At 42.0% G+C, this 19,605-nt stretch overlaps 1 protein-coding gene across 6 annotated transcripts in view; it reads right to left on the reverse strand.

Annotated features, from left to right (window-relative positions):
* Positions 1 to 5,867: 5,867 nt before the first annotated feature.
* Ate1 (arginyltransferase 1) overlaps positions 5,868 to 19,605 on the reverse strand; it is a 126,912-nt gene continuing 113,174 nt past the window's right edge. For all 6 annotated transcript variants that reach the window (XM_051145422.1, XM_051145420.1, XM_051145418.1 and 3 more), the window contains one exon: positions 5,868 to 6,691. In XM_051145422.1, the coding sequence (XP_051001379.1) occupies positions 6,513 to 6,691 (179 nt within the window). In that variant the 3' untranslated portion in view covers positions 5,868 to 6,512. The remainder of the gene's footprint in view (positions 6,692 to 19,605) is intronic.

Below are 19,605 nucleotides of genomic sequence, written 5' to 3' on the forward strand. Positions count from 1 at the left end.
AAAAAATTAAAAAAAAAAAAAAATATATATATATATATACTTGTAATTTGACCCAACTGCCACCCTCAACCCTGCACCAGGCCACAGGAGGTGCCATTGTGATGAGCAGATATGTGATGAAGAGATGGGAAAGATGGAGGAAACAACGGAGACATGGGAGGGAAGGCAGAGCCAAGCAGTTCATACACTGCGGAGAGGTGGAACTGGAGATGGGATGTTGGTAAGGAATGGACTGATAGGAGAGGCCTGTGCAACAACCTGAGGCCATGGTGACGCCCAGGCTCTGGCTGCCATCAAGGGCCCTATCTGGGCCTGTGGCCCTAACTGGGGTCTGCATTGATGTCTGTGGCCTGCATTGCCAGTAAAGGACATTTGGATGTCCATGGTCTGGGTTGCTGCCTAAGACCATGTTGACGTAGGAGCACTGTGCTGAGCTAGCCCTTCCCCTCACTGGTCACCACAGGCTTCAACCCTGGCCTGGGTAGCACAGGAGGACTGCGTCTGGTGGTGTGGGTACAGGAAGACTGGTCCTAAGGGTGTGAGCATGGGAGAGCTGGCCTATGCTGTTAGTGCAGGAGAGTTGGCCTCACATCTTACTGATTGCAGCACTTGGAAGAGCTAGCCCGGCCCCTCAACCTGGGCAATACAGAAAAGTTGGCCCTGTTGGCAAAGGTGCAGGAGTCTGGCAGGCTAACAACTCAGTTACCACCCAAGCCCAGATACTGGGCTTTGAGCTGGCCCACCCCAACACCTACTGAACAACTACTGAGTCTCGGTGAGGGTCCAATATTGATGGAATTGCAGAAGTCAAAAGCCTTGATCCAGACCAATGACTCATTGCAAAGAACATTTGCAAGTAAGCTATTTGGACAAAAGAGTATACTGTGGGACACACCATGACACATTGTCGCTTCAACAGTGAAATGATTTTTTAAGTTTTTGTGGGAGAAGTTACAAGGGTGAAGGGCAGATATGGAAGAAGTGGGCAGTGAGTGGGATTGGGGGTGCACGATGTGAAATTCACAAAGAATCAATTTTTTAAAAAATTTAAACCTTGTAATTTGGGAAGCAATATTATTTGGCAAGTTTACCTCTTGATCTCATTGAGATAGTCAACACAACAGTTTGTGAATAGAAAACATTGTAGCAGGTGACTAGATAGAAAAGTACAAATCCACTCAGGTTAAATCTCAGTACAGCACACAAAGCGCAGGCTCAACTACAGTGTCATGGCTACTTATTCATTTCTGTCATATCCAATTAAAGCCCTTTGGTTTTGAATGAATCAGCAATTCAGAACCTTAATGTTTTAAAACAAACTTAAGCCTTTATATTACAGCATCTTGTTGGAATTTTAGAGGTATTCAAACCTTAGAACCATAGTATAATTATCTCATAGAAAGAGCAATGAGAAGAGAGACAATGATTTTTCAAAGCTTAATTTCTGAAGCCCCTGGTAAAGAGGCAAAGGAGGTTGGGGAATGGGTGTGTGTGTGTGTGTGTGAAAATAATCCTAACAGGCTTCAGTTTGGTCTGTTGTAGCAATACCCAGATTGGAGGCTAAAAAGAACAGTAATTCATTCCTGAGTTCTGGAGGAACTTCTTGGGAAGCTCAAAATCAAGGTGCTAAGAGACTTGCTGTCTGATGAGAACATGCCATCTAGTCACAGATCCTGGCTCGCTTTACCTTCCAGTGATGGGAGAGACACGGCTTTACAAGGGACTAGATAAACTTAACAGGAGCTCTGCCCTTGTGATCTGATGACGTGCCATGGGCCTTACCTTCTAAGCCAGCACAGTGAAGCTAAGGGTTTCAATACTGTATAGAAGTCCCAGAGGGACATGGATTGTCTAAGCCCCCAATACTGCAAAGGGTGGGTAAAGGAGGGTAATAAGATGGATATACTCACAATACGTTACACACACACACACACACACACACACACACACACACACACACACACACACTCACTCAATGAATACATATTTTAGAGGCTTTTATTTCACTTAGGTCATTTGATGCCGTGAGAAGAACTACAGTGCTGACATGAATTACATGTTGATAACCTCACAACAAGCAAGCCGGGAGGTGGCCTTCCTCTTTGTGGAGCTCAGGGGTAGAATGCTTGCCTGGTATGTGCACGGTTTGATCCCCAGGACTACACGGATGAAGAATGTTCCTTTTAAATTGCTTATCTTGTCTGAATAATGTGTATGGAAGGCTATTTTACATTCTAAAAACCAAACTTGATTTTTCTTAAAAAGGAAACATAACAAATAAATAATAGTTAATAACAAAAAACCTGGTAATGCTGCTAATTACGCACAAAGATGGCTCAGGGTCACAGCCTTCTTCCCATAAGTACACACTGGGACGCACTATGCAAGCATTAGAGCAAATACACATGGGAATGCTATGCAAACAATAAGACCATTGTAAGATAATAAAAAAAAAGCTGAAAAAGCACGACACCATATTTATGGTGTGATTTCACTTTTCTTTAAAAATAAAAAGTATATGTTTAAGCACATAGATGTATACATGTACGTACACACACACACACACACACACACACACACACACACACACACACACACATACATACACACAGTAGAAAATGAGTTTGAAAGAATAAATACCAAAATGTGAACAGTAGAAAGTGATGGGAAGTGATTTTCTTACTTGGAACTCGGAACTCACTCTGGAGCCCAGGCTGGCCTCAAACTCAGAGATCTACCTACCTCTGCCTCCTGAGTGCTAGGGTTACAGACAATGTGCCACCACACCCAGGAAACACCGTCACTTTTAAATCAGAAAAATAATAAAACCATAACCATTTTGTCTGGACAGAAATTACCTAATTTTTGGGAAAATAAGGTTCATTTTATCATCAATTTACCAGGATCCTCTTTATCACAGGGAAAGGCAAAACACTAGTAAATATATCCCACCAATAGACTGTGAATTAAATATTCTGCGGTCTTATATTTTTGGAAATATCTCTGTAAACTTTAGAAAATCCCTCAGGATTAAAAAAAAAGTTCATGCTAATTTCACAGAAATTCTACACATTTTGTTTAAATTAAGGTTTATTTTATTCCTTAAAGAGGAAGTCACCCATACTCTGACATAATCAAATGGTCTATGGTTCATCACCGACAATTAAATTTTATAATTCATATAGCCAACATTTTCTCTATATTCACTACAGTGCAATGTGTTAAAGAGTGTGTGTGTGTGTGTGTGTGTGTGTGTGTGTGTGTGTATTTTGAAACAGGGTCTCATTTATCCTAAGATGGCCTCAAACTTGTAGCTGTAGATGACTTTGAAAGATATGCCTAGGATTACAGGCATATATGGTGCTGGGCCTACATATTATTAATGAATAACAAGAACCACTACAGATAGAAACAGCTTTATTTTTTTATTTTTATTTTGGGGTTTTTTACAAGAGCAAAAATATCCAATACAATCAAACTTATTTTGCCTTATAGTCAGTGATTTCCTTAGGAAAGGAACACACATTTGAATAACTTGTAATTCAAACATATCAAGTTCCCCATTCATTTCCTTCTTTTATTTTAAGTCAGCTACAGTAGATTCATTTTAGTTAAGTATTCATATTCTCTCTCACCTTTATTCATATTGAAACAATACAATATTTATAAACTAAACTATTTGTTGTTCAGAAAGCTGGCAAGGTTCTTCTACATAATAATTTTGATATGCTAAGAAACCACACAAAACCTGCATTTGCAAATGGTAAAAATAAGATTGACTACTTAAAAGATAATATAAACAATAATTTCTTTTATCTAAATAATTTCAATTGAGTGAATATATTCATCTCATAATATAGCCTCTATCTTAAAATATAAAAAGTGCTCAGGTGACCTGTAATAAAAATAACAGAAGTCTCAAGATAACTGAAAATAATTTAAATAAAGATGGTACACTAAGAATCAAAATGACACCTGTGTTGTCAGGCATGGAGGGAGGTGTGAAACTACCTCAACTTAGAAGAAGGACCAAAGCAAGATGGAACACAAACAGCAACCTGCCTGGAGAAGACAGTGTCTCTGAAAGGTTTCATCGTGTGTCTCCACCCCCTGCCCCTCCCCCCAAGACAGTGCCTCACTGTGTAGCCAGTTAGCCAAGTTGGCTGTCCTGGACTCACTTTGTAGACCAGGCTGGCCTCAAACTTATAGAGATCTGATGAAAGCCACTGACACAGAATCAGGTATCTCAGTTAGACTTTGCAAAATTGGGATACTTTCCTTGACCGTCCTGTCCTGGCTGGGGTAGACACTCACTCAAGAGCTCAAAACGTAAGCAAACATCTTTTTGTAACCCATGCATAGAGGTTAGTCCACCTCCTTTTAGAAAGGGTCTCTCAGGAGCTTGATGCTCACTCAGCGGGTAGGCCGCTGGCCAGTGGGCCCTAGGGGCATTCCTCTACTGACACACACTGGCAGACCCAGCATGTTATACAGGTCCTAGAGACCTGAACTCGGGCCCTCAAGCTTTGCCAGGCAGGCACCGAGGTAACTGAGCCTCAGCCTCATCTAAGTACGCATCTTTGACAACATCTAGATCCCTACGATGTTATACTATTTAAAAAGATATTGAAGGGGGGGGGGGTGGGAGGGAGGGGACAAGAATGCAGTAACTAAGCTGAAAAATTTTCATGCCCAAGTTGCTCTGAAGTGTCACTGGAACCACCCTAGGGCAGGCTCATCAATTAAGAAACAGGAACAGTGAGCCATTCTTCTCTACTCTGCAGGAGCTTACTACTGGAATAAGTTTTGTAAAAAGAAATGAAGTACCGCTACTTTCACTGTAGGGGAGGGTGCTCTAGACAGTTCTAAGCTGGCTCTCTTAAATGTCCTCAGGAGACAATTTCATAGGCCACAGCTCCAGAATAACGTAGGGCCTTGGCAAGCAGAAAATGGCTATCTTCCGCCTCCATCCCTGGTAGCAAAGAACATTGTCACAAAGGCGTTCACACCCCCACCACCATATTAGTTTATGTGAATGTTGTAATTTTTAAAATCTTTTATTGTCCTAACTAGCTAAAGATTACTATTAAATCTTTTACTGAAGTTCACTGTAGTGCATTTGGGTAAGTTTAAAATGAGTACTGGGACTCAAACTAAGTGTTACAATACGGCTGTAAGTATACCAGTCAACAGAAGAAAGAAGAATGGGGCTGAAAGGACTGGCTGGCCAAGCAGGCAGCAGCAGGAGGGAGGGGCGAGCTGAGAATGAGTGCAAACAAAGAGGAAATGGGTTCGTCCAGATCCCAACACACTTGAGAGCAGCCTCGCCTCGGCCATGACTCGCATGTCACCTCGACAGCAGGCATTTAGTGACCAGGCACAAGGCCCAACAGCACAAGAGTGAAAGAGTGGCTGGCCTCCATGTTGAAGTACCAATGGCAGCGCCTAGTCTCTGAAAAGGAATGCAGAGGCTGCAGACCCCACAGCTCCGCTATGGCTTGTGCACAGCTGCAGGACTGGCTGAGTACTAACCACTTCTGTCCCTCACCACAGAAGAGCATCCTGAGTCCAGAGACTGGAAAGCAGGAACCTAATTTCTTTGGATAAGCCTCAGATCAAGCAAGAGCTACTATGTTTCCTTAAAGCGTTATTTCTTAGATTTGTAGAAATAGAGCAAACACCACTCAGTTCACTGCATATTTTATCATCCAAACTGACATAACTCTGGGGCACAGGGGAACACTAGCAACAGGTAACACAATTATGCCAAAAACACAGACATAAGCAGGACCATCCTGGACAGACATCCAGAGTGAACACCTCATGTTCACAATGCTTGCACTTCCTTTTCAGGTTGTGTATTAATGACACTGGCAGAATTTAATATCAAACAGAGTAACAGAGTTTCGGTTTGTGGGGAAGGCACATTTCCTGGTGATGGAACGTGCTCTTCACCTTTGACCCCACCTAAATTTCTCAGCATAAGCTAATGTCTTGCATGGCCCTCACCCTTCCTAATGCTGCGATCCCTTAATAAAGTTCCTCAGGTTGTGGTGACCCCCTCGGCCATAAAATTATTTTGTTGCTACTTCAGACCTGTAATTTTGCTGCTGTTATGAACTGTAAGGAATCAGATATGCAGATCCACAGGTTGAAAACCACTGGTCTAAAGCTAACAGTCTGTGTTAGAATTTCTCCAAGACAAAAACAGTAACTGTGAGGAAATTACTTTGATTCACTTCTTCACTTTCCTTCCCAAAATATTTACTGGAGACATTTTAGCACACTTTGCTCCAGAAGCAGGCTCCAAAAGAACAGGTCCCGATTAAAGGACTAGATCATAAGAGTATTTTAAAATCTTTATATAGACCACAAGATTCCCATAAATACAATACCACAAAATATTATTTAAAAGCTCTATGAATGTACTTGGTGAAAGGCTACAGGAGCCAAGCCAGAGGCAGGACTGTGGCAGGAGAGCCTGGGCGGGTGCTGGGCGGTGGCGCAGTCCTTCAGTTTCTGAACAGCAGCATCCTCTCCGAGCACTTCTGCCCCACAAGGTTTGCATACTCCAGCACAACAGGCTCCTCATTTGGGTCATCTTGCTGGTTCTTAAAAACCCCAAAAGGCATGGCCGATCGTTTGTAAAATACCCGTACTCGGTCAAGGTTCTTACAACGTCCTTCATCCTCTGAAAAGAAACAAATACGGGTCAAAGACCGTCCTATATCAAAGTCATGCACAACCTAATATTGAAGTGTGTGTCCTGAAACATGGCGGAGCCGCAGGTCCTCTTGTGCAGTGTGCTGGTGAGCATGCTCATAAGAATGAACGGGAGGCTCTCAGTCAGAGGCGCTAGGCATTCCCTAGTTTGCTAGCCAAAGCAAAGAACTACACTCAGCTGAAAAGCACTCTACCAAGCTCTACCTTCCTGATTTTCTGAAGTGCAGTGGCATCTACAATGCTCCAGAACTTTCCGAGTCTGCAGTAAGTCTCTGGTGCCTCTTTAGCTAGCATGCTGCCTGAGGCATTGGCTCTGCATGGAAACTTATGGCCAACTTAGCAGGCATAAGGAGGCCTGGCATTGGGTACTCCTGCTCTTTACAGAGGGCAAAGGGCAGATTCTCAGCTTCCACAGAAGACACCACATGCAACCACCTAGAACTGGGTGTGGCCTCACAACTGAGTTCTGGTCAGCACAAGTAGTGCTCTCTAAGATTGCAGGAGCCTTTGAGAGAGAACAAGCTCACCTGTACCTTCCTTTAACCTGTACCTGGACCAGCACAAAGGCAGGAGCCCTAACTTCTACCTTGGAGCTTCAAGGTAGGAGCTTGCCTTTGGTTTAGTGAAAAACAAAAGACTCAACAGGGACAACCACTGACTTCATGGAACAAACTGCCATTCCACCTGAGCTGCCTATGCCTAGATATTTACATAAAATAATGTTTAAGCCAACATTACTCTAGATTCCTAGTACCGGAATCATTTCTAGTTCTAACCCAGAGAGTAGTGTGACATATATCCATTAACATGACTTACATTTAAACCACCGAGCCATGCTACCTATAGCCTGACTTCACACTGCAATCAGTGGAGGAGGATTTTAGGAGTCCCAAACATCTTGGAATTCTTTTGCAGAAATCCCAAGTAAAAACTGGTCTGAAAGAACCTTGAACACCAGGGTTTTCTTAAGTATTTAAGTCCTAAGAGCAGGGCAACAGTCACAGAAATGCTTCTGTATACATATGCTTACAACGGTGTCTGGAAATCACACATCTCAAAAGTTTACCAGTGAGGAACTGTTCGGTTAAGGACAGCAGGACAGGGGAGAACTAAGGCACAACTCAGTCATTGGCTGGGCAGTGGTGGCGCACGCCTTTAGTCCCAGCACTCAGGAGGCAGAGACAGGTGGATCTCTGTGAGTTCTAGGCCAGCCTGGTCTACATACAATGCGAATCCAGGACAGCCAAGGCTACACAGAGAAACCCTGTCTTGAAAACAAACAAAACCCCCAGTCACTGCTCTTTCAGCCTGAAGCCCAGGTAGCAGGAGTCCCTGATTCAAAATACTCGGGATGAGCCGAGTGTGGTGGAGCACACCTGAGATCTGGCACTTGGGAGGTAGAGGCAGGAGGATCATAAGCTAGTTCAAGGCCACCCTGGCTACACAGAGAGTTCTAAGCCAGTCTGGGCTACACAGCAAGACTCTTCCAAAAAACAACCCAAACAAACAAATGCCTACACACGACAGCTTCCAATAGTGGATTTTAGAACATTTGCATACTTGCAAATAGACCAGGAAAGGAACCAAGGCCGAAGCGTGAAACTCACTATGCTTTCTTTTCTTTTTAATATCTCTGTAATTACCTTTTATTTAAAACAGATTATTCTGACATTGTGACTGACTTTTCAGTTGTGCACAGAAGAACTTTATGGCTCCGCTTACCATTTATGCCAAAGAAACTCGTGTCTTTTTAACTAGCAATTCATATTTAGTATTGTTCACAGAAAGACGTTTGCTCACTATGCTTTCTTACTCACTAAAACCAGACCCAGCACATCTTATACAATGTAAGCGTGGCTGTGACCTACCATATACGGCTGGAGATGGAATCTGTAACTAAGGCACAAATATTCAAAGCTTCTTCTTTCTCAGAAGCTGTTGCTCTAAAGCAGGATCATATTCAGAATTCACTGCAGATCAACTTGGGAGTGCCAATGGACCGTCTGCCCAAATGCACACGAGAGCGGAAAGCCCATGCAGCCTCAGACTCCAGGCCTGCCTACAGGTCTGGGGCAGAGCATCCACCTGTCTGTAGGGCTGCATGGCCTGTAGTTTATCATCATCCTCACAGAAGGCAGAATTATTTGTTTTTTAAGATTTATTTATTTAATGTGTTTAAATGCTCTGTCTGAAGTGTGTGTGTGTACCACCTGTGCCAAATCCCCAGGATCTGGAATTTATGGATGGTGGCGAGCCACCCTGTGGGGGCCGGGAATCAAATTGGAGTGCTCTGCAAGAGCAACAAGCACTGTTTTGTTTTGTTTTGTTTCCAGGGCTGAGGACCGAACCCAGGGCCTTACGCGCTCTACCACTGAGCTAAATCCCCAAGCCCACAACAAGTACTTTTAACTGCTGAGTCCTCTTTCCAGCCCCAGACTCACTCTTAGTACATCCTATCTAGTGAATACTAAGCCCAATTTAAATTTAAACAACAAAAATCCTATCTAAGATACTGCAAACACTAAAATTAAACTTATTTACCAAAAGGGTAAGATGCATTTTTAAAAATCCTTTCATAATCATCTTGTAGTGGTTGCCATATAAATATGACATCAGTGCTTACAGACAAAACTCTACAGCCCTAAACCAATAAGGCACAAAGGTCTTTCCTTGGTGGCACCTAAAGAGATCAAAGAACTATTGTTTGGCTATGGGTCTCTGTATCTGCTTCTATCAGCTGCTGGAGAAGCCTCTCAGAGGCATTTATGCTAGATTACTGTGTGCAAGCACAGCAGAATATCATTAATAGTGTCAGAGATTGGCTCTCTCCCATGGGGTGAGTCTCAAATTGGGCCAAACAATAGGCAGAATTTAGGGAGTTTTGTGGATGAGTAGGAGGAAAAATTAAGAGAGCTGGAGGGTCAAGTACACTACAAGAAGTCCTACAAAGTCAACTAACCTAAACCCATGGGGCCTCACAGAGACTGAACCACCAACCAAAGAGCATGCATGGGCTGGACCTAGACCTCCTACATATACGTAGCACATGTGCAGCTTGGTCATCACGTGGATCCCCTAACAACAGGAGAGGGGACTGTCTGTGACTCTGTTGCCTCCCTCTGGATCCCTTTCACCTAGCTGGGCTGCCTTGTTTGGTCTCAGTGGGAGAAGCTGCTTAGTCCTGCTGTGACTTGAGGTGCCAGGGTGGGTTAGTACCATTAGGGCCCTCCTCTTCTCTGAGAAGAAGGGGAGGGAGGACTGGGGGGAGCGGGGAGTGTGAAGGTGGGACTGGGAGGAGAGGAGGGAGGCTGGGGTCAGGCTGTAAAGTGATAAAATAAATTAAAATAAAATAAAATGAAGCCAGGCATGGTGGTGCACGCCTGTAATCTCAGAACTCAGGGAGGCAGAGGCAGGTGGATCTCCGTGAGTTTGAAGCCAACCTGGTCTACAAAACTAGAGATGGTTGTCACTGCACCTGAAGAAGGCTGCCAGCTTACTGAGATGTTGTAGAAATACATCCCAATAAGAACTTCATGGTGGGAATTCTGCCCTGTCAGAGAAGGCCTTATTCCTTTACTCAGGAACAGCTTGGAAGAGCCATTTATCACGAGAGCACGTGGTTTTAGAATCATCTCCCCATTCAGTAGTAATAAACCAGTCATCTGAAATGCCAGAAGCTCTTGGACTTTTGTTTTACTTTCTGTTGTGGTGGTGCTGAGGACTGAACCCAAGGTCTTGTACAAGCTAAGCAAGTGCCTGTCAGACATTGCGGCTCTTTACTATTGCAAGTAACAATGCACTAATTCCAACACCAGCTCATCAGATGATGCCAAGACTTGATATGAATACTTATCAACATGTTAATCTACTGAAATAAAAATTGGTTTCTTAATAGTCCCATTATCATACTCCATAAAAAAAGAAGGCACTGTAACACTAGTGCACATGCCTGCATCTTATCAGACTTTTGACAACCTTTCTTCAGTTTTGGGTTGTTTGTTTGTTTACTTTGTTTTGTTTTGAAAACAGGGTTTCTCTGTATAGCCCTGGCTGTCCTGGACTTGCTTTGTAGACCAGGCTGGCCTCGAACTTACAGAGATCCATCTGCCTGCCTCTGCCTCCCCAAGTACTGGGATTACAGGCATGTGCCCGGCTGTCACACTGTTTTTAAAACAGTAAGAGTAACCTGTGAGGGGACTCTGGCCAGCTCTAGCATGGTGAGCATGGCTTTGCCAGGCTTGCCCTCCTCCCTGACTTCCCTTGCCTTGCTAAAAACTATTAGTTTACATTCCTAAAGCGAGACCCCAAGGTCTATCCCTTTATTTGACCACTTCCTACTCCAGAAGCTGACTACCAAAGTCTAGCACTCAAAAGCTCCGTTTGTCCCTAATTAACATGCCTAATCAAAATTAAACACTTCATCCTAACAGGGGCTTTCCTTTGTACCTTGTGCCACATCTGTCTCCTCTCTATCCAGAGGCAGTTATTTGTCCCCCAGCAAATACCCCTGCCCCGTCTCCCTTGCTCCCTTCCCCTTCTCCCTCATCCTCTATCTCCTGTCTTTGCCTCTTATGACATGCCCTTTGTCCCTCTGGGGCAAAAAATCTTTGTGCTGAGAATTTGGTCGTGGGGGTCCTAAGTCAACTTTTCCTTTCAACCCATGTTTTTAAACTCAGATATTAAAGAAATAAAGTAGAAATATCACTCCACATATTTAATCCTTGTGCCTATATTTTCTCCCTTTCCTTCTCAAACTCCAGTCCCAGGATCAAGTGCATTTAAATACTCAAAGATGGGGTTCTGGATCATATTACTATCATATTTTAAGGCAGAAAGCAGAATTAGCCCAGATGAGGAAAGTCCTGCCCATCACCACAGAGGCAGAAACAGTTATTCTGTTGCTGGGCTGCATGGCCTGTGGCTTATTACCATCTATTCATATAGGGACATTTATTCTTAGTACAGCCTACACAGTTAACACTAAAAGCAATTTAAACATAAACAAAGGAATCCTATAAGTTACTTAAAACTAAAAGTTATGATTTAGTTAGTAGGAAGAAAAATATAGCTCAAATTCTTACAACAATCCTTTTATAATCAACTTATAAACATAACAACAGTGTTCACAGACAAATCTACAGTGCTAAACCAACAGGCATCAAGGCCTTTCCTTAGTAGGACTTGAAGACACCCAGGAACAAGCTATTTTAATATAAAAAGTGGTTGCCACAGTAGCCAAGGAAAGCTACCAGCTTACTGAGATATAAGAACTTGTACTTCTCCTTTCCCGAAACTACCACAGCCTAAATTCATAAAATAAAAACACAAGGACCCTTGCAAGTTCTCAGAGATGAGCATTTGGTCACCAATGACTCAAAATGCGCTGCCAATTCCATGACACTTTAATCAAGGAAACTCTGTAGGGGGGTTGCTCGCTCACTCCCCACAACTGTTCTCTTACAGGAGACCATTGAACAGGTGCTTTCAAAAGAGAGTCTAGAGATCAAAGCTGCACTTCTTGGGGAGGCTTAACTTATGTGTTCTCAGAACCTTAAGAATTTTATAGGCTATTCTAAGAATGATTAGCAATGTTTGCATAACCTTATAATTCATTGTTACAGCATTATTACGTAAACATGAAAACAAGTTCTTTATAGTTTTTAAAGAATACTGATGTATATATGACAAATATACTTAATATGCAACAGGGGGATGTGACATTAATGTTAATAGCACCTTGACAGAACCTAGAGTGCCCTGGGGGGAGGGTATCTGGGCATGCCAGTGGGGGGTTATCTGGACCTTATGGATTGAGGTGGGTGGTGCTATTCCCTGGCTGAGATCCTCAACTGTGTCAATGGAGAAAGGGAGCTGAGCAGCAGCGGCAGTGTGCACTCATCACGCACATTCCTGACTGAGGATGTGATGTGGCCAGCAGCTTTGAGCTCCTGCTGCCTCAGCCTTCCCACCATGCATATACCCTTGAACTGTGATTCAGGATTAATCATTTCTGAACCCTCACCTTGGTTTTTGTCAGGGCATCTTATCAGAGCAACAAGTAAACGAAGGGTATGAATGAGCCACTGTAAGAAAGGAAGCTGCTCAGCAGAGGACAGCAAAGCAGCACGGAGCTCAGCACAGAGTGGCCCTTCAGATACGCCATCTCCCATCCCCTCTTCAAACCCATGTGGGGAGGCTCAAATTTTGCTTTCAGAATCCATCAGAGAACTTTAATACACTTATATACTCTATAAGAAATATTCTTAGCAACTTCACTACAACTACTTTTGGATAAAAATAAAAACTAAGATAAATCTAAGCTTAGCTTTTTTTTTTTTTTTGGTAAATTATCATTGAATATAGCTTTATGAAATATAATTCAAACATCAAAAAATTTACCAACTATATGAATTTTCCAGTACATTAAGAATCCTGCCAAATTCAACCTATTTCCATCATCTGAAAAATAAAGTTTCCATCTGTTAGCAGTCAATATACTGAAGAAGAGTCGCACTACTGTCCAAAGGGCCGGGGTCCTTTCAGATTCCCAGAAGCAGTCTACAGCATCTTGCTGTGGTTCTGATTTGCATTCTCTGATGGCTAACGATATTGAACATTTTTTTCATGAATGGCTTATTTTGTTCAAAAAGTAGCTATTCGAATCATTTACTCACCTTAAAAATTGACTGTCTTTTTACTGAATTGTATGAATTCCTTATATATGTTCAGACATCTGGTTTTTAAGTACTTCCTCCTCTGGATTGTACTTTCAATTTTCTTTCCCCTTTTCCTCCTCTTTTTCCCCTTGAGACAGAGTCTCACTGTGTATTCCTGACCAGCTTGAACTTGCTGTGTAGACTAGGTTGGCTGCAAACTCACACAGATCCGCCTGCTTCTGCTTTATGAATGCTGAGATTAAAGGCATGTGCCACTGGATGCAGCTACTTTCCTTCCTTAACAGTGTCTTTGGAAGTGTGAAAGGGTTTTATTTTAATGAAGTCTGTTTTTTTTTTTTTTTTTCTTTTCCTTTTTGTACTATTCATGCCATAGCTAAGAAACCAGTGACTCATCCATAGCCAAGAAGAGTTCCCCTAAAATCTTTTTAATTTTACTTTTCTTAATTTAGGTTCATGTTTAGTTTTTACAAATGTAAAGCTGGGGACCAATTTTATTTTCTGCATTTGGATATTCAACCAACACAGAGTCATTTGGTGACAACACTCTAATTCTTGTCCACCACTGTATTACCTAAGTACATTTTTTTGAAAAGTAATTAGTCATAAACATAAAGTCTTTTTCTAACTCACAGTACTGGTCCAATGAGTATTATGTCTAGCTGAATGCCAAAACCACGATTAGCTCCATTCTTAAAAGAAGAGGTGGGGGGGGGGGGGGGGGGGAGAAGGGCTATTCTGGGCTCTTTTAATTTCCAGACTTTTTTCCTTTTTTTTTTCCCGCCGAGACAGGGTTTCAATTTGTGGCCTTGACTGTCCTGGACTCACTTTGTAGACCAGGCTGACCTTGAACTCACAGAGATCTGCCTGCCTCTGCCTCTTGAGTGCTGGGATTACATGGCATGACTATTTTTTGAATAGAAGCCAACCAGATTTAATAGAGTATGCTAGTACAGACTGTGCACTTAATTGTGTATGAGTGTGAGGTAACAGAAGAACTTAATGTCATTCTCAAAAATAAAACAAAAACAAAAAACACTTTTTGTTGAGATAGGGTCTCTCATTGGCCTGGAACTTTGCCAAGTTGGCTAGACTAGCTAACCAGAGAGCTTCCAAGGATCTGCCTGTCTGTCAGTCACCTCCGTGGCTTGTATTATAAAACAAGTGCTACCATATTGGCTTTCCACATGGGTTCTGAGGATTGAGCTCAAGTCCTCAAACTTGCAATGTAAGTGCTGTACCAACCAAACCATCTCCCCAGCCCTAAATACAAATTAAAAAAAAAAAAAAAAAAGATTTTGTAAAACTGTAGGACAACAATGAAAAAGACTCTCACGTTTCTACTCATGTACTCTGACCCTAAGCATTCTATTAAGGGTGTAAAAACTAGTAGCTATAAATTTAATATGACAGAATACATCATCTAAAGATAGCTTTGTACAAAATATTTATTAATCACTTAGCTAATTTTGACTGTAGTGCAGATTTGCAACACATATTTTATCAGGTCCCCAGCTGTTGCATAAGTGACATTACATACCTGATATAAATTCATCATTTCTTAATATTTTTACCAAAACCATGTAACTTGACTCTATTACAGAGAAACATATGATAAAAACAAATTAAGGAATATTCTACAAAATAACTGGACTGTATCCTTAGTAAAATGTTAAGGACATCTTTATCATCACAGCTCAGAGGAAGAAGGGCAAAAAGACTGTAAGGGGCAGGGGATGGGATGGAGTGCTACGAGATAAAATACCTGTTGCACTCATGGACTCAAAGAGTTGCCGCCACAAGACCTACACAAGATCAAGCCAAACAAAAGGACACTAGGTAAGATACCTCAGGGCACTCTAACCGTATGCCTAGGGGACTGTGATAGAAACCAGAGTAACAAGTATATAAACTTCTTTAAAAGGTATATTAATTATTGCCACTTGGCTTTTAATGTCCAGCATTCCTTTAGACCAGTGGTTCTCAACCTTCCTAATGCTGTGACCTTTTAATACAGTTCATCATGTTGTGGTGACCCCCTACCATAAAATTATTTCATTGCTAATTCATAACTTCCAATGCTATTTTAGTGTTATGAGATGCAGGGATTTGGGACAGACTAGAAGGTAGCTGTGGTCATTGTGGTCAACTGTTCTAATAATGAGAAGAAAAAAAGTAACTTTTTAGATAAGTAATTAGAGATCTCAAGTCAAAATAAACATTTTAGTAATCACTGCTGTAGACGATATAAAAATATCTAAAAGTATTTATTATTATATTAGCCTATAATTATTACGGTGGTATTATCTAACCTCCTATCATAATCAATAAGACACAGGCACTTGTTGCATTTTAGATAGCCCCATTTTACCTGGGACTGGGCAGATATCAACCCTCTAAACTATCCTTATCACTTCCAGCTCCCATCCTAGGCTGTCTTCGTTAATCATTTCTATCCGGGCTACCTCCCATCCATAATCCCTAAATACTGCTTTCCTTCATCCACGCTGATCTGGCCATGTGCTTCTTTTTCTCCATGGACCTCTTCTTTATTTCTTCCTCCTTTTGTAACTCTCTCTCCTCCTCATCCCGTGGTCCCCAACCCAGACCTGCAAACCTCCAATTCTACTTCTCTCTCTCCTGCCAAATCCCAAGCTTCAGCACTGTTTTATTAGCCAATCAACTTTATATAGGTAGAACAAGGTTTAAACAACAAGGGCAGGTGTGAGAATGTGCTTGTCTGGCCAGCAGGCAACCACATCTGGAGGGCCAGTAATTAGCATCAGAATACATAGCACCAGACCAAATGCCAACAAATCAGTATTCAAAAAAGAAAAGGAGGGCTGGAGAGATGGCTCAGGGGTTAAGAGCTCTGTCTGCTCTTCCAGAGGTCCTGAGTTCAATTCCAGGCAACAACATGGTGGCTCGAGACCATCTATACTGGGATCTGATGCCCTGTCTCTTTTGGCCTGCAGGTGTGCATGCAAATACAGTACTCATATACACACACAAATAAATCTTAAAAAAAAAAATAAAAAAATAAAAAGGCCTCCTTACACTGGTGGCAGTGGTTCTGCTGACCTGTCAAGGGACTTGCTGCAGAGAATGTATGACCGCCCTGAGGCTTTAGCTCACACACTCTCACTGTTTCACACAGCCCACTCAAACTACAATCCACGTCAGTCTGCTCAAGCCTCCACCTGGTCTTATCTCCAGCACCTCTACAATTCCTCCATATCTTAGTGAGCCATCTACACTTTCTCTGTATCTCTTATCAGTTTCCTGCCTGTCTCTAATAAGTCATTTTCACCTCTGTGACTTCTTTACCCTTTATTGTAGTCATTCCTTAACACACACATGCACACGCACACACAAACACACACACACAGTGTAAGTGTAATGAGTGTCTGATCTGAGAGATATTAGTAATTAAGATTCAGATAAAAGAACCGTAATTGCAAAAAGCCAGCAATCAAGGAAAATTAGGACTACTTGGTAAATTGAACCTAGTGAAAGAATGCTAGCTTGTGAATTCATTGTTATTCAATAAAGTCTGACACTGTGAAAAGTCACAAACTGTTATGTATGTTTCTGGCATGGCATGCTATGGTAATCAACAATCATTTTTCACTTTTGCTCTCATAATGATTTCAAGAGAGGCATACCTTAGGAGAGCAAGTGAGAGCAAGTGCTTCACAGACATACATGTAGACAAAACACTCAGACACATACGATGATGACTACGATGATGACAATAACAATGGTAAAATTAATAAGTACAAGAAAAGAACACACAAAATAAGCTCATTTTATACCTTGGTACAGTAATGCTTTCATTCACTAGCTTGTTATAGACGCTAACAAAACTCCATTTCATTTCATACATAATTCAATAAAGTAAATCTGTAGAGAATAAAAGCCAGTAGATTAACAGTAAATGCAAGAGTGGAAAGGAGGGAGACAGAAAACAATGGTCTCTTAAGCGCCAGTTTAAGAGTGTCAGTGCCTCCAGAGTAAGGGCAGCCACAGCAGTAGCACATATAATCTTGACTTGTTACTGCCACAACTTTGCTCTTAAATTTTTGATTCTCTAAATTTATTTCTTACTAAATTTTTAAGTAAGTTCATGAGATTTTCATGCAATATGCTTTGATCATATCCACCCCTTCCCTATCCACTCAACTTTAATAATAAGAAAGATTTTAAACATCAAGTCTAATTTGTGCAGCTACCTATTCTTCCATTGGAGTGCAGTGACCTACCCGAGATACAATCTTGAAGAAAACAGGTTCACCCTCTCCTAGCAGCTATCAATTGCCAACGGCAGCACCTCAGTTAGGGATGGATGGTTCTCTCCTTCTGGTGTTGTGTGGATTGAGCTTATGTAGGCCTTATGCACGCTGTCATGTCACAGTGGGTAGTGACACTGTGCATTCATTTATACCTGCAACTGCCTTGGTGTACGTGGAAAAACACTGCTTCCTTGTAGTCAGCCACCACGTCTGCCTCTCACAATCTTTCTGCCCACTCTTCAGAAATGGCTTCTCAGCTTTGGGAGGGGCTGAGATAAATATGTCTTGTTTAGGGCTGGGCCAAACTGAAGTAATGGGAAGACAAATTATCCCTTTAATGAGATAATGTACTTTTCCTTTCCAGAATTCTGGCCCCCAACAGAGAAGCTTACAGAGCCACAGCCATGTAGCTTGGTAAGTCTTCCAACTTTTCCCTAACACTCTGGGAGTCACCCTTTCTTTGAAGCTCCTTTCCCAGCCATGTGCCTGCTTGCCCACCACGTGGCCTCCATGCCAATTGACTCAAAAGGCACGCCTTTCCTCTTTCTTTGCCACATCTCCCTCCTGCAGGCAGCTGCTGAGATTGACAGCTTGCTGCCCTGCAGTTTTTCTTTTAAACTAATAAAAGTGTGCTTGAGCTTCCTTTTGAGTTTGTTCTTAAATTCTTTCACTAACAAGACTAAGAACCAAAGAGGGGACCCTGACTTCCTCAGTAATATGTAGTAACTACAGCAAATTCTCCCAAATTTCTGATAATCATCTCATATTCAAGGCGCATAACTAAGCGTTATGATTGTCACATTTGGATACTAGGCTGCGATTCACAATCTGCCTCCAGGAAGCAACTTTTATTCACAAAAGGGATAAAGTGCTCTGCAGAGAATAAACTTTGCTGTGTTCCTGCTCAGGGAAGAGATGTTTTCTCAAAAGCTTCTCTAGCAGTGCAGCTTTGACGGCTGGGGCTCTAATTTGTTTTCCACCTGTCCACTCTCTCTTTCTGTAGAGCAGTGCAGGGGTATGGCCCAAGCATGTGCATTCACTAAGAACTCTCGTTTATGCGGAAATCTCCTTTCTGTCTCCTGACTGGCATCTCCACAATAACCCAGTGCTCTTGGTTTTTACTTTTACTTTACACTTTGCACTTTTCAACACCTGCTTTGAAGTGAAAGGCTAAGGTTGCAACAGGCCTTCTAAGCGTCTTGTCTTTCTTACTCAGCGAAGCAGCAGCCACACCAGTCGAAGTGGACCACACGAGCAGTAAAAGCAGCTCTGGGCTTACAACATCCACTTCCACAGGGCTCACAAGTCCTCCAAAGTCAAGACTTCCTACATTCCAGTTTCTCACAGTTTAATCTTTCAGAACTCTTCCCTTACCAAAAAACCTGCAAGTCTCAAAGAGCGACAGGAGTGCACAGAAGCAGAGGGCCCTTCCAGGCATCAAGGCCAGTCACTTTCACACAAACGTTTCTGTTAAACTCTTTAAAATAGAAAAGCATCTTTCTTCAGTGGACTTTGAAAAGCAAAAGGAAGCACCATGACTAACAGCCAAACAGAAAAGCTACAAAGCAGTGGCTCTTGCCCCTTCCTTCTTGGAAAAAAACCTTCTTTTTCAAAAGCACTATTTGTTTTCAGACATACTTTGAAAGCGTGTAGTTATATAAAAGAAATGGCTGTGATTCTGTAGTTTAAAGCCAGAAGTATGTCCAAAAGCAAACTCTAGCACACTGCCATATCCAAAAGGTACAAATGAACTAAAGGGTTCCTCCTTTCGCTTGCCTTCCTGAGTGAAAAATGAAGTTGCTGCAAAAAAACCTTTGTTTTTAATCAAAGGATTCACAACAATGGTTTTACAAAAAGGAGATGCTAAAGCTGCAGTTCAAATTCTTAGTTAAAACACATTTTAAGTGACAATGAAC

Source organism: Acomys russatus, chromosome 5 (genome assembly GCF_903995435.1).
Source record: "Acomys russatus chromosome 5, mAcoRus1.1, whole genome shotgun sequence".
Classification (NCBI taxonomy): Eukaryota; Metazoa; Chordata; class Mammalia; order Rodentia; family Muridae; genus Acomys; species Acomys russatus.